Source organism: Oncorhynchus clarkii, chromosome 21, assembly GCF_045791955.1.
Source record: "Oncorhynchus clarkii lewisi isolate Uvic-CL-2024 chromosome 21, UVic_Ocla_1.0, whole genome shotgun sequence".
Taxonomy (NCBI): domain Eukaryota; kingdom Metazoa; phylum Chordata; class Actinopteri; order Salmoniformes; family Salmonidae; genus Oncorhynchus; species Oncorhynchus clarkii.
In genome coordinates, this window is record NC_092167.1 from 34,327,809 (window position 1) to 34,344,047 (window position 16,239).

The following is a 16,239-nucleotide window of genomic DNA, read 5'->3' on the forward strand; positions in this document are numbered from 1 at the left end:
AACGGGTGATGTGTGTTCTTTGTCGTATTTGGTTCGACATGGGGGCTCGTATTTGGCTGTTTAGAAGTACGACACGGGCGAGTGTAATTCTGGAGGTTGCATTTCAATCATAATGATATAATAAATGTTCCATTAAAAAAAGAAAAGCTCTTCCCTCCTTTATTACCAATAATGAATTATTATGCAAAAATCACATTTTCATGCAAACATTCCCAATGCACATAACAATTCCATCCATTTAAGCCATGTGATCATGACAGCGTCACTATTAGCTATGCTGTGAAATGTAATGTTTCACTGAAAGTAGTGACCAGTGTACAAGAAAGTTACAGGCATTAGTTAGGTCAACATTGTCCTTATAGTCCACATTAAATATTATATGTGTCCCAAACGGCACCCTATTCCCTATATAGTGCACTACTTTTGACTATGGCCCATAGGACTTATGTAGGGAATAGGGTGCCGTTTGGGCCTCAGCCTTTATGATAAAAAACATTTAAACGAAGAAGAAAGTAGCCCTTCTGGACAGGAAGTATACCCCGACTTGTTGATGCTTAAATAGAATCCGTGCATAGAAATATGTAAAGTTTCATCGTCACATATTTAACAGTCATTCCCACAAAGTGCACCATTACGCAATAACATACGAAAAACAACATAAACCATATATTATATCAACTCTAAAAAAAAAATGTGCTGGAAAATAATAGCCATCCATAATTGATTTAAAACAAGGTAATAAACCAAAACAATATTTTTTTTGTAAATATAAATGATCAGTAGTAACCTTTTCCAACTGTCCATGCATTCCAAAACAGTGATCATTCAGCAGTAACCTGATACTCCACAAGGTGAGAGAACCACAGATTTAGATTAAATTACAACTGTCAGTAACTCAATGTTCCACCTGTACGTTACATGTTAACAGGCTTCCGTCCTGCCTTCTTCTACACAACATCCACCTTGTAAAATCAGTAACCAAGAAGAAAACTGTATTCATAGCCTCTGTGTGCTGATCTAAGATCAGACTTGCCTTTTAGATGATATTTAATAAGATTCTATAGACAAGTGGGGACCTGATCCTAGATCAGCACTCCTACTCCATTTCATTTTACCTTATCATTTAAAGAGTGCAACTTTTTTCAAATGTAGCCCTTTAGAAGCTTTAAAGACAAGCCACACTGTACTTTCCCAAGTGCAGATAGTCCACTACAGAGGTAATAAGAGCAGAACAAGTTTCAGTACAATTCATTCACAGTATAACAACAGACAAGTTAAAACCGCAATATACAAGCTTTTGATGCAAAGGTCTATAGAATCCTAAAATTAATGTCTAGAACTAATGTCTAGAATTCCGGCAATAGAACTGTCCCTCAATGTGCCACGATGAGCTTTTCAGCTATGATATCCTAGGCCAAGCTTCAGGGGAGGTCACTTGTAAAGTTGATTGATCAAGGTCAAATGGATTCAGTTGAGTTTGGCTTCGAAGATCTTCATTGGCACATGTGGTGTGGTTTAGGAGATGGGTGAGAGGTTGAGGGACACGGAACATTTTTATTGGCCATTATTATTCATGATGTCATCCACGTCCTCATCCCCTAGGTCCACTGGAAAAGGGAAAGGTAACAATTAGTTGAATATCTACTCATACAAGTGTCAATAAGGTTGAGAATAATCAGATTTTATTCCTATTTTGATTAGATTATATAGTGGTGGGGAGGCTGGAAAGATGACAGATTCTGGTTTTAAATGTCTCTATCTTGGTCTATACTCATAAAACCTGACATAACCACAAAATCACAATACAGTAGGCATATATCTCTCAAAATATGTGGGTGTACAGGGAGAGGAATATTTCCACTTTACTCACCTTTCTTGGAACGACCAATTTGTCCGAGCTTGGGCGCCCGCTGCCCTAGTCTCTGGGGGTTGGGCCTCTCATGCCCATTCTGTGCTACCTGCCTATGCCCCGGGTTGAACTGGCCGGCCGGACCAGGCTGTCGCGGGCCATTCGATGGAATCAGATCTGGCATTCCTGACGATCCGTACATCTCTCCCATACAGAAGGTCGCGCGCAGTATTTCTCCGTTGAGTCCACTTGGTGGCCCCCTATTCTCTCTTCTCACGTCGAGGTTGGGTTTACTTCCGCAATGGCTTTCAACAGTGTTCTGGGATTTTTGATATGCAAAATCAGCAGAAATTGTGCTCGGACACACCTACGGATGGGGAAATAGTTGCCATGAAATTAGTTGCGTTCCTGAGTATTAACCAAATGAAGTGCGCATAACGGGAGAAGCTCGTTTGCCGATGAAACAACAGTATTGACGAATTAAGTCTCTTAGCTACATAATTATTCACAGCATTGAGCCTATGAATTATATAGTGGCCTACCTGTACACATAAACATAGTGTTGCAATAGCCTATACAATATGGATTCATTTCTGGACTTAAAGTGTGGTGTGTGTCATGTCAATGTCCATATTTGCCAAGCCGGCCTGGGCTATAAGAAAGCGTACAATGTACCCTTTTCCTTATAACTAATAAATAACATACGTTTTGTGTATAATTGTCTAGCTGTAAACAACACTCTTACCTTAAAGATCCGTCGTTTGTATGAACAAGATTAATCCCGGTAAACGGTCTATTCGAGGTTATTCTACCCCCGGCAGTTGTTGTTTATCTGCTCCTTTCGTGTCGTGCTTGTTTTAGGAAGTCTCCGCTTAAAGGAACAGCACCTTCTGTCGTAACTCTCACTGGGGGATTTCCTAGTTTTTCTGACTCACACACATTGCTCTTTTCTACGTCACTGCGAGGGACTGTATTGAAACGTGGGTGTAATAGAACCTACCCGCGCCATCCACGCAATATATGCATAACCTATAACGCACCAACCACACAAAATAAGTGACTCATCTGCCATCTGCAGTAGCTGGTTTCTTCCAGATGCATTGAGGTCAAATGGCAGATAAAAAAGTTTGGACACGCCTACTCATTCAAGGTTTTTCTTTATTTTTACTATTTTCTAGAATAATAGTGAATGCATCACAGCTATGCCATAACACATGGAAGTATGGAAGTAGCCAAAAAAAAGTGTTAAACAAATCAAAATATATTTTAGATTTTAGATTCTTCAAAGTAGCCACCTTTGCATACTTTTGGCATGCACTCAAGCAGCTTCATGAGGAATGCTTTTCCAACAGTCTTGAAGGAGACATGCTGAGCACTTGTTGGCTACTTTTCCTTCACTCTGCAGTCCACTCTGCAGGGTTGATGTCAGGTGATTGTGGAGGCCAGGTAATCTGATGCAGCACTTCATCACTTTCCTTCTTGGTAAATTAGCCCTTACACAGCCTGCAGGTGGGTTTTAGGTCATGTTCCTGTTGAAAAACAAATTATATTCCCACTAAGCACAAACCAGATGGGATGGCGTATCACTGCAGAATGCTGTGGCAGCAATGTTAGTTCATTGTGCCTTGAAGTCTAAATAAATTACAGACAGCTTCACCAGCAAAGCACCCCCAAACCATCACACCTCCTCCTCCATGCTTCATGGTGGGAACCACACGTGCAGAGATCATCTGTTCACCTACTCTGCGTCTCACAAAGGCATGGCGGTTGGAACCAAAAATCTAAAATTTGGACACCGGTCTAATGTCCATTTCTCGGGCTTCTTGGTCCAAGCAAGTCTGTTCTTATTATTGGTGTCCTTTAGTAGTGGTTTCTTTGCAGCAATTCAACCATGAAGGCCTGATTCACACAGTCTCCTCTGAACAGTTGATATTGAGGTGTATCTGTTACTTGAACTCTGTGAAGCATTTATTTGGGCTGCAATCTGAGGTGCAGCTAACTCTGCAGCAGAGGTAACTCTGCAGCAGAGGTAACCCTGCAGCAGAGGTAACTCTGCAGCAGAGGTAACTCTGGGTCTTCCTTTCCTGTGGCGGTCCTCATGAGAGCCAGTTTCATCATAGCTCTTGATAGTTTTTGCGACTGCACTTGAAGAAACTTTCAAAGTTCTTTAAATGTTACATATTAACTGACCTTCATGTCTTAATGTAATGATGGACTGTTGTTTCCCTTGGCTTGTTTGAGCTGTTCCTGACATAATATGGACTTAGTCATTTACCAAATAGGGCTATCTTCTGTATACTACCCCTTCCTTGTCACAACACAACTGATTGGCTTAAAAGGAAGGATATTCAACAAATTAACTTTTAACAAGGCACACCTGTTCATTGAAATGCATTCCAGGTAACAACCTTATAAAGCTGAATGAGAGAACGCCAAGAGTGTGCAAAGCTGCCATCAATGCAAAGGGTGGCTACTTTGAATGATCTCAAATAAAAAAAATATATTTTGATTTCGTTAACACTTTTTGGTTACTACATGATTCCAAGAGTGTTGTGAATACTGAAGTTAACCATTCTGATTATAACCTTTTTTGGCAAGACAGATCTTCCAAAGGTGGGGGAGTGGCAATCTTTACCAAGGATCACCTTCAGTGCTCGGTTGTCTCCACCAAGTCTGTCTTCAAACAATTTGATTTGCTGGTTTTAAGCATTAAACTTTCAAATAGCTCTTTGTTGACTGTTGCTTTGTGCTATCGTCCTCCATCTGCACCGGCCTGTACCCTACCTGCCCTGAGCTCTCTCCTGGCCCCTTACACTAAGTCTGAATTTGTCCTGCTAGGTGACCTAAACTGTGACTCCTAAAGCAATGGTACTCCCTAAATCTTTCTCAGATCATTACCAATCCAACAAGGTATGACTCCAAACACCCAGAAAAGGCTACTCTCCTCTACCCTCACAAATAATCCTGATATGTACCAGTCTGGTGCTTTCTGTAATGACCTTAGTGATCACTGTTTTACAGCCTGTGCTCGTAATGGCTGCTCAGTGAAACGACCTGTTCTGATTTTTCATAGAAGCTTGCTAAAAAAGCTTTAATGAGCAAGCCTTCCTTCATGAACTGGCCTCTGTAACATGGTATAGAATCAGCTTGATCCCCTCTGTCAAAGGTGCTGGGACCTTCTTTTTTAATATTTTCTGTGGTATTGTTTACAAATAAGGCCCCATAAAGAAAATTAGAATTAAAAACAGGTTCAGCCCCTGGTTTGACCGTGATCTTGAAGAGTTACTCCACCTCAAGAATTCCATTTGGTGAAAGGCTCGGCACCAGCATACTCAGGCTGACTGGCTCTCGTTCAGGCAAATGAGAAATAAGTGCACTCAGGCTATCCGGAAGGCCAAAGTTAGTTACTTTAAGGAGCAGTTCTCTCTCTGTGGGTCTAACCCCAAGAAGTTCTGGAAAACGGTTAAGACCTGGAAAATAAACCCTCCTCCTCACAGCTGCCCATGTCCCTTAATGTTGATGATGTGGTTGTTACTGACAAGAAGCACATGGCTGAGCTCTTTAATCACTACTTCATTAAGTCAGGAATCCTATTTGACTCAGCCATGCCTCCTTGCCCGTCCAACATTTCCTCATCTCCCACCCCTTCTAATGCCACTATCCCGATGCTTCTCCATCTTTTTCCCCTGCCCCGCTACAAAGTTTCTCCCCGAAGGCAGTCACTGAGTCTGAGGTGCTAAAGGAGCTCCTTAAACTTAACCCCCAAAAACCATCTGGGTCAGATGGATTAGACCCTTGGTTCTTTAAGGTTGCTTCCCCAATCATTGCCAAGCCCATCTCTGACCTTTTTAACCTGTCTCTCCTCTCTGGGGAGGTTCCCATTGCTTGGAAGGCAGCCACGGTTAATCATTTACTTAAAGGGGGAGATCAAGCTGATCTTAACTGCCTATTTCTATTTTGCCCTGTTTATCAAAAGTGCTGAAAAAACGAATCAACTGACTGGCTTTCTTGATGTCTATAGTATTCTCTCTGGTATGCAATCTGGTTTCCTATCAGGTTATGGATGTGTCACTGCAACCTTAACACCATTTCCCTTGATTCTAAGCAATGTTGTGCTGCTATTTTTTTTTACTTAACCAAAGCTTTTGATACGGTAAACCATTCCATTCCAGTGGGCCGGCTAAGGAGTATTGGTGTCTCTGAGGGGTCTTTGGCCTGGTTTGCTAACTACCTCTCTTAAAGAGTGCAGTGTATAAAGTCAGACCATCTGCTGTCTCGGCCACTGCATGTCACCAAGGGAGTATCCCAAGGCTTGATCCTAGGCCCCACGCTCTTCTCAATTTACATAAACAACATAGCTCAGGCAGTAGGAAGCTCTCGTATTCATTTATATGCAGATGATACAGTCTCATTCTCAGCTGGCCCTTCCCAAGATGTTGTGTTAAACGCTCTACAACAAAGCTTTCTTAGTGTCCAACAAGCTTTCTCTACCCTTAACCTTGTTCTGAACACCTCCAAAATAAAGGTAATGTGGTTTGGTAAGAAGAATGCCCCTCTCCCCACAGGTGTGATTACTACCTCTGAGGGTTCAGAGCTTGAGGTAGTCACCTCATACAAGTACGTGGGATTATGGCTAGACGGTACACTGTCCATCTCTCAGCACATATCAAAGCTGCAGGCTAAAGTAAAATCTCGACTTGGTTTCCTCTATCGTAATCGCTCCTTATTCACCCCAGCTACCAATATAAACCTGGTTCAGATGACCATCCTACCCCTGCTAGATTACGGAGACGTAATTTATAGATCGGCAGGAAAGGGTGCCGCCAATGCTCCATATAGGACACATCACTCCACTCTATACTCCTCTGTAAACTGGTCAACTCTGTATACCCGTCGCAAGACCCACTGGTTGATGCTTATTTATGAAACCCTCTTAGGCCTCACTCCCTCCTATCTGAGATATCTACTGCATCCCTCATCCTCCACATACAACACCTGTATTGCCAGTCACATTCTATTAAAAGTCCCCAAAGTACACATCCCTGGGTTCCTCGTCTTTTCAGTTCGCTGCAGTTAGCGACTGGAACAAGCTGCAACAAACACTCAAACTGGACAGTTTTATCTCAATCTCTTCATTCAAAGACTCATGGAATCATGGACACTCTTACTGACAGTTGTGGCTGCTTTGCGTGACCTTCTTGCCCTTTGTGCTGTTGTCTGTGCCCAATGATGTTTGTACCATGTTTTGTTCTGCTACCATGTTGTGCTGCTAACATGCTGTGTTGTCATGTGTTGCTATGTTGTTGTCTTAGGTCTCTCTTTATGTAGTGTTGTGTTGTCTCTCTTGACATGATGTGTGTTATGTCCTATATACAGTGCCTTGCGAAAGTATTCGGCCCCCTTGAACTTTGCGACCTTTTGCCACATTTCAGGCTTCAAACATAAAGATATAAAACTGTATTTTTTTGTGAAGAATCAACAACAAGTGGGACACAATCATGAAGTGGAACGACATTTATTGGATATTTCAAACTTTTTTAACAAATCAAAAACTGAACAATTGGGCGTGCAAAATGATTCAGCCCCCTTAAGTTAATACTTTGTAGCGCCACCTTTTGCTGCGATTACAGCTGTAAGTCACTTGGGGTATGTCTCTATCAGTTTTGCACATCGAGAGACTGACATTTTTTCCCATTCCTCCTTGCAAAACAGCTCGAGCTCAGTGAGGTTGGATGGAGAGCATTTGTGAACAGCAGTTTTCAGTTCTTTCCACAGATTCTCGATTGGATTCAGGTCTGGACTTTGACTTGGCCATTCTAACACCTGGATATGTTTATTTTTGAACCATTCCATTGTAGATTTTGCTTTATGTTTTGGATCATTGTCTTGTTGGAAGACAAATCTCCGTCCCAGTCTCAGGTCTTTTGCAGACTCCATCAGGTTTTCTTCCAGAACGGTCCTGTATTTGGCTCCATCCATCTTCCCATCAATTTTAACCATCTTCCCTGTCCCTGCTGAAGAAAAGCAGGCCCAAACCATGATGCTGCCACCACCATGTTTGACAGTGGGTATGGTGTGTTCAGGGTGATGAGCTGTGTTGCCAAACATAACGTTTTGCATTGTTGCCAAAAAGTTCAATTTTGGTTTCATCTGACCAGAGCACCTTCTTCCACATGTTTGGTGTGTCTCCCAGGTGGCTTGTGGCAAACTTTAAACAACACTTTTTATGGATATCTTTAAGAAATGGCTTTCTTCTTGCCACTCTTCCATAAAGGCCAGATTTGTGCAATATACGACTGATTGTTGTCCTATGGACAGAGTCTCCCACCTCAGCTGTAGATCTCTGCAGTTCATCCAGAGTGATCATGGGCCTCTTGGCTGCATCTCTGATCAGTCTTCTCCTTGTATGAGCTGAAAGTTTAGAGGGACGGCCAGGTCTTGGTAGATTTGCAGTGGTCTGATACTCCTTCCATTTCAATATTATCGCTTGCACAGTGCTCCTTGGGATGTTTAAAGCTTGGGAAATCTTTTTGTATCCAAATCCGGCTTTAAACTTCTTCACAACAGTATCTCGGACCTGCCTGGTGTGTTCCTTGTTCTTCATGATGCTCTCTGCGCTTTTGACGGACCTCTGAGACTATCACAGTGCAGGTGCATTTATACGGAGACTTGATTACACACAGGTGGATTGTATTTATCATCATTAGTCATTTAGGTCAACATTGGATCATTCAGAGATCCTCACTGAACTTCTGGAGAGAGTTTGCTGCACTGAAAGTAAAGGGGCTGAATAATTTTGCACGCCCAATTTTTCAGTTTTTGATTTGTTAAAAAAGTTTGAAATATCCAATAAATGTCGTTCCACTTCATGATTGTGTCCCACTTGTTGTTGATTCTTCACAAAAAAATACAGTTTTATATCTCTATGTTTGAAGCCTGAAATGTGGCAAAAGGTCGCAAAGTTCAAGGGGGCCGAATACTTTCGCAAGGCACTGTATATATTCTTTATTTTATTTTTTATTTTATTTTTTTTAAACATTTTGAATCCCAGCCCCCATAACAGCAGGAGGCCTTTTGCCAGTTAACCCACTGTTCCCCGGTAGGCCGTCATTGTAAATAAAAGGTTGTTCTTAACTGACTTGCCTAGTTAAATAAATATGTGTTATTTCATAGTTTTGATATCTTAGCTATTATTCTACAGTGTAGAAAATAGTCAAAATAAAGAAAAACCCTGGAATGAGTTAGTGTGACTCGTACTGTATATAATATTTTTTCCCAAAATCCTTTCATATTTTTTCCCCCACTACAGATGCACATTTACACAAACAAAACTTACAGAGAAACACACAAACAATGACTACATCTAATCTGCGCTGTTGTTTGCCACTTAGTCTTAAATTGTACAAATTTGTTTTTCTCGGTCGCCCATGCTATTTCAATATTACAATGGCTTGCAAAAGTATTCATCCCCTTGGCATTTTTCCTATTTTGTTGCCTTACAACCTGGATTTAAAATGTATTTTGGGGGGGGTTTGTATCATTTGATTTACACAACATGCCTATCATTGTGAAGATGCAAACTATTTGTTTAGTTTCCCTCAAGAATTTCCCTGTATTTAGCGCCATCCATCATTCCTTGAATTCTGACCAGTTTCCCAGTCACTGCTGATGAAAAACATCCCCACAGCATGATGCTGCAACCACCATGCTTCACTGTGGGGATGGTGTTCTCGGGATGATGAGAGGTGTTGGGTTTGCGCCAGACATAGCGTTTTCCTTGATGGCCAAAAAACTAAATTGTAGTCTCATCTGACCAGAGTACCTTCTTCCATATGTTTGGGGAGTATCCCACATGCCTTTTGGTGAACACCAATTTTTTTCTTTTTTTATGGCCACTCTTCCATAAAGCCCAGCTCTGTGGAGTGTATGGCTTAAGGTAGTCCTATGGACAGATACTCCAATCTCCACTGTGGAGCTTTGCAGCTCCTTCAGGGTTATCTTTGGTCTCTTTATTGCCTCTCTGATTAATGCCCTCCTTGCCTGGTCCGTGAGTTTTGGTGAGCAGCCCTCTCTTGGCAGGTTTGATGTGGTGCCATATTCTTTCAATTTTTTCATAATGGATTTAATGGAGCTCTGTGGGATGTTCAAAGTTTCAGATATTTGTTTATAACCCAACCCTGATCTGTACTTCTCTACAACTTTCTCCCTAACCTGTTTGGAGAGCTCCTTGGTCTTCATGGTGCCGCTTGCTTGGTGGTGCCCCTTGCTTAGTGGTGTTGCAGACTCTGGGTCTTTCAGAACAGGTATAGATATACTGAGATCATATGACAGATCATGTGGCACTTAGATTGCACACAAGTGGACTTTATTTAACTAATTATGTGACTTCTGAAGGTAATTGGTTGCACCAGATCTTATTTAGGGGCTTCATAGCAAAGGGGGTGAATACATATGCACGAACCACTTTTCCATTTTTTTTTTTTTTTTTAAACAATAATTTCAATAACTATTTTGTGTATGTCCATTACATGAAATCCAAATATAAATCAATTTAAAGTACAGGTTGTAATGCAAGAAAATAGAAAAAACGCCAAAGGGGATGAATACTTTTGCAAGGCACTGTAAATCATAGATTTTTCCATTGTGTTAATGATGACAGATTGATTTCCAAGTTTTTAGTATACATTTTTTCAAGATGAGTGATGAAAAGAGAATCGCCAGCCCATTGGGTATCTCCCCCATATGCCATACTTGAAATATGTAGACAGATGGATTCAAAGTAAGTTTACATTGTAATACCTCTGACAACCAACTTTCTAGCTCCGCCCACAACTTCCGGACTTTATAGCTTTACCAGAAAGCATGGATTGTCGAGTAATTATTAGTTTAAACTTAAGACATTACTCTGGCGTTGTGCTGTAGAATTTGTGAATTTTGTCTCTTGTATAATAAATTCTATACATTAGTTTATACTGTACATTTTTGTTAACTGTAATTTTGTTAGTTATGCTCCAACTTTCCCTCCATCTTGTGCCAACCTCAGTTCTTTTTGTGTATTTTTTTTTGCAGAATTCAATGGTAGCCCTTTACCTTGTGTAAAGTGTTTGTGAAGGGTCTCTAGGCCTATGTAGTAAATGTTCATATTTTATACATCTTGAATAATGTGATATGATTGCAGAGAGCACTGTTAAATTCCAGGTAAACAGATATAATCAGAGAAAGAAATGCACATTTTACATGTGAAGGCCTTTCTTTGAATAGTTACCGATTGAAAAGCCATTGGTAAAAATGCAACAACTAATGGTTGGGCAATGATCACCCACCTTGCATATTGTAGCCCTAGTTACAGATCAAATCTTTACCATATTAATATGAACACAGCCCCAATCAGTCTTAACCACCACCACCACAACACCTCTTGCAGCATTGGGGCTAGCCATAGATGGGTCTTCATGGGTTTTTCTGCTTCACATCCTGTTGTCCTGCCTTTTCTAGCCCCTTCATCATCACATATCAGCTGGGAAGGCAGGCCCGTGGTAGACGAAATCAAAAAGCCCCTACGGCCTGTGCAGACCTATCTCTTTCTCTGCCTGGCAAGAACACAAATAAAACCCATGGAGAGTTGACAGAGAGGCAAGGGGTTGGTGATTCTTGCCAGATATTATATAAAGGAGGTCTTAGGAGGAAATGTACTATTTCACTGAAACACTACTGAGACATTACCAAGAGTAAAGACCCACTTTGTCCAGTGTTCACGGCTGCCATCATCATGTCCAAGATCATCTGGGTGTCTCTCCTGCTGGTCGTCGTGGTCTCCTTTTGGTGCGACAGCACAGGTACAATACAGTATGCAGTATATTATATGTGGGTTTACAATACATTTTCTGCATTACATAGGTAAGTCTTGCATGCCTGCATGTTGTCAGTTTATGACACCTGAACATCGCACGGTCAATGACTAACCGATATTAAACAGTGAATGTACTTCACACCTTTTGAATGGACTGTTGTGTTCTCAGGGGTTGATCAGTAACGCGTTGTTGCAGCATTTCAACATTTATGGCAAAATGGGAACAATGATTAAGTTAACTCTTCTCCGTTTTGTCTAATCATCTCTTTTGCCAAATGGTCTGTGAGGGACATGCTCTGTACGTGCCGGTGCAAAGGTGAGCATGCCTATTTAGTAAGTACTGTAAATTAGAAATGCCAATGAAGACATATTCATTGTATTTGTTGACTATAAAGCAGTTGCTGTAAGTTAACACCACTGCCTAGTTAAACTTAAACTTAAACTTGAACTTGAACTCAAACTACAACTTATTTCTGTACAAAGTATCCTACAGGCCTGGGGAAAGGTCCTCGTCAACATCCAAACATAGCATAACTATGATGAATCTGTCATGTGTTTAAAGACATACGCATGTGTAATTGAATGGCTCAGTGGATCTCATTCTCTCTCTCTTCAGTTCTTCCCACTGGGAGAGAAATCTGCTGTAAACCACTCTTTCCCAAAACTGACACCGAGAGGCACAAGCTGATGAAATGCCTTTGCTGCAAAATAACCTGTACTGTATCTCTATCATCTAACCCTGACTTAAGAGTCATGAGGAAATCTCAATGACAGATCACACACACACACTGCTGGGCCTTGGCATCAGTTATATCATCAACCAATAACATGTGAAATCACAGTTTTAAAGTGATGGCGCAGTACTGTAATGGATGTTCAGTTGTTTTATTCATCATGGAGAGCTCAACCTCAATCTGGTTTTAGTTTTACTTTGTGCCAAAGTCCTACTTTATGTCAAAGTCCTTTGGCATAAAATATCACCAAGTGAAAGGAAAAACTATGCAAACTACAGTCAGGTCAGCAAATCCTTGTAAGCTTCCGTGGGAACGTGAGTCCACTGCTGTTTACTCCAGGTGGTTTCTGTCTGTTTACACTGTAAACCACTGGTAAGGACGAGTAACAGAGAGGTTAAACATGATAGCACGGACTGTAATCTGAGAGTACTGAGACACGGGTGAACACTGATCAGGAGACTCCTGTATGGGAACCCAGTCTTCACATCAGGAACTAGCCATCAACACCCCTGTCTGTGAGTCTGACTTAGCAACAAGCTTCCAAGCCAGGAAGCAACACATACAGTCATATTGTATGGTATTGCAACACGACAGTTTCCAATGAACTGAACTCCTTTTAAAGACATCTGTAACTGTATGGCTCATTCTCCACTGGTCAGCGATGGACCCTGAGACACTGACATATGGTGGGTCAACTTAAGTGAAAGATTCACCAATGGAATTTGTCCTGTGTCATTTCTTTAACTGATCGGAAACTACGGGTCGTAAACCAAAACAAGAACGTGTGTGTCTGTGTGTATGTGCGTGCGTGCGTACATATGTGAATGTCTGTCTCCCGGTTGCTGTGCCCTGTGGTGTCTGCCTGTGTAAGACAACCAGTGTGTTGGGGGAATGCCCCCATCTTCCCCTGCTGGACTGTATCAGATATGTTTTATTTATTTATTTTATTTAACTAGGCAAGTCAGTTAAGAACAAATTCTTATTTACAATGACGGCCTACCAAAAGGCAAAAGGCCTCCTGCGGGGACGGGGGCTGGGATTAAAAATACAAATAAACAGACATCACGACAAGAGAGACAACACAACATAAAGAGAGATCTAAGACAACAACATAGCATGGCAGCAACACATGACAACACAGTATGGAAGCAACACAACATGACAACAAGATGGTAGCAACACAACATGGTAGCAGCACAAAACATGGTACAAACATTATTGGGCAACAGCACAAAGGGCAAGAAGGTAGAGACAACAATACATCACGCAAGCAGCCACAACTGTCAGTAAGAGTGTCCATGATTGAGTCTTTGAATGAATAGATTGAGATAAAACTGTCCAGTTTGAGTGTTTGTTGCAGCTCGTTCCAGTTTCTAGCTGCAGCAAACTGAAAAGACAAGCAACCCAGGGATGTCTGTGCTTTGGGGGATGTGTGTGCCCCCTGCCTCACTGGCCATGAGAGTGTCTGTCAGGAAACAATATGGCATAGAGGTAAGGGTAAACTAAAGGGCCTTCTTAATTGATTAATTGTCATACATTAAAGGGCAATTCCACCACTTTTCAACCTTATGTTGATTATCTCCAGCACCATACCAGTGTCTACATACTGTATGTGAAAACAGCAAGTTTCTATGATCTGTGGTTAAAAAGATGACAAGAAAGGTCCTAAAAAATGCTTCTCTTTGACGTGACAGGGTAGGATTAAAATGAAGAGAAACAGTGATTTTCAAAACCTGCAACGAGTTTCTAGCCAGAGAGAGAGTATTTTCTTGGTCTCTGCATCACTGCGAATTTCATAGTGCTTGAAAATCACTGTTTTTAAAATGTAACATGACGATGTCATTGTGTAGAACTTTTAAACTTCATATTTTTTTTGTGGGGGGGGGGGGGGGGGGGATTAGCCCTTTCAATTAGCAATTGCTTTATTGATATATTACTATTAGGATGGTATATTATTATATTATTATTCTAATATGAATATATATCCTGCCAGGTCACCATGATAATGTAATGACAGTGTAATAAGCATGCATCTGGACACTGCGCACAGATGCAAGTAGCTAGTAGGTATTGTTTGTCAACACAACAGCCTGACATGGCACCTGTTTGTCTCCAGGGCCTCTGAAACTGAAGGTCATCAGCTCACACAGTTTCAGTCACTGACAGTGCGGTTGGCGGTAGGCAAATTTGGGCAACACAACACAGCAAAAAGAGCTTGCCTGGGCCAAGGTGCACGTATGAACCAAAAGAACAGAACTGAAATTCCCTGTTAGAGAGGAAGACGAGAGAATCGAGATAAGAGAGGAACTGATGGGCAATGGGCTGATACCAGTTGTTGGAGTCAGGCCATAGAAATCGAATGGTTTTGGCCCACTGAGATAGAGTGGGCTGTTGCTGCTACTGCAGTATGTGAGCTATAGATACCATACCTTCTGCTAAGCAGTATGTGCAGTTAGTATCTGATGGACGAGCATCTGATTTAATTGTCATGTATTAAAAATATCCTTAAATTCACTATTTTAATAAAGGGGATTAATTAAAAAAATTACAACATACATTTTGGTGCAAAACATTTTGTATGTTCTTCTTCTGGTTAGACACACAGATAAATGCTCACATCTGTGTTACCCTCACATCCTGCTTCTATCTTTCCATACACACTGGTACGATGCATTCACCTTTCACCAGCATCTGCAACAGAGCAAATCAAAACCACAGATTAAAGGTAGTTCCAAGTAGTTGAAAAACAGGGCGCCAATGTTCCAGGACCTGCAAGACATCAAAGCCCCCATGCAGACTATTTGATTGCATTTTAAATCATCACTGTATGCCTAATAAATCACTGTGTTTATTTCATGAAAATAACAATGGCTTCCTCTTTCACAAAAAGGACATTACCGTAATTTTTACAATTAAAATTTTTTAATTCAATTTAAGGCTTTATCAACCTTATAGTGTGGAAATATCAGATACAAGGTCTAGTTTTTGACGGCACTGCCGTACACCATCTTTGTCTCTAGAGAGAGCTCTTCCACACAAAAACAGAGGCTATTGGTCAATGCACTTGTCAGACTCACTATTAATCTCTGATGATTAAGAAAATAAAATGAAGCAACATGGACAGGTGTCGAAGACTAATAGCTGATCCACCACCTGTTTGAACACTCCTTTGCATGTGAATTGTTTATGTGGTATCAAGTACTGCAACACAGAGATATTCAGTGAACACCTTGTTTATTGTTAGTTTATAACCACCTACACAGTTTGAGCTCTCTGCTACCCACTCGCTCACTCGCTCGCTCGCTCACTCACTCACTCACTCACTCCCCCCCCTCTCTCTCTCACACACTCGCTCTCTATTGATCCCTCTCTCTCCTCCTCCTCCTCCTCCACCTTTACCTCTACCCACCTCTCCACCGCTCTCACCTCCCTGCAGGGGGTGCACTTGATGTAGATGGAGATAGCAATGGAAAAATGACATTGGTTCAGTGTTATGAATTTTATGAATAATGACTAAATTATGTATACATTTAACGTAGAACTATAACTAACAGAATTCTACCCTGTCACTATATGATCGTATGAAATTCATTAGAATCATATATCTAAATCTGTTGTGTGTAGTTCTAGTCAGAATTAGAACTAGGACTTTTTTTCCCCTTTTTAGTATGTAAGCAGGGTGCAAGTGTGAAACAAATGATAAGAGGAGCTATCGACAGACAAGCTATACTACTGTGTTCTTTACAGGACATTCTGTCCCCACCCAGGGAGGGGAGAGACCTTGGGCTTGTAGTAGATTGTATAAC

At 41.2% G+C, this 16,239-nt stretch overlaps 1 protein-coding gene across 1 annotated transcript; it reads right to left on the reverse strand.

Annotated features, from left to right (window-relative positions):
• Positions 1 to 88: 88 nt before the first annotated feature.
• On the reverse strand, positions 89 to 2,775 carry LOC139378943 (uncharacterized). Its single transcript, XM_071121572.1, has 3 exons — positions 2,595 to 2,775; positions 1,871 to 2,216; positions 89 to 1,607 (listed from the first exon to the last, which is right to left on the reverse strand). The coding sequence occupies exons 2-3, from the start codon at positions 2,058 to 2,060 to the stop codon at positions 1,555 to 1,557; spliced, it is 243 nt and encodes an 80-aa protein (XP_070977673.1). The 5' UTR covers positions 2,061 to 2,216; positions 2,595 to 2,775; the 3' UTR covers positions 89 to 1,554.
• Between the last annotated feature and the right edge of the window lie 13,464 nt (positions 2,776 to 16,239).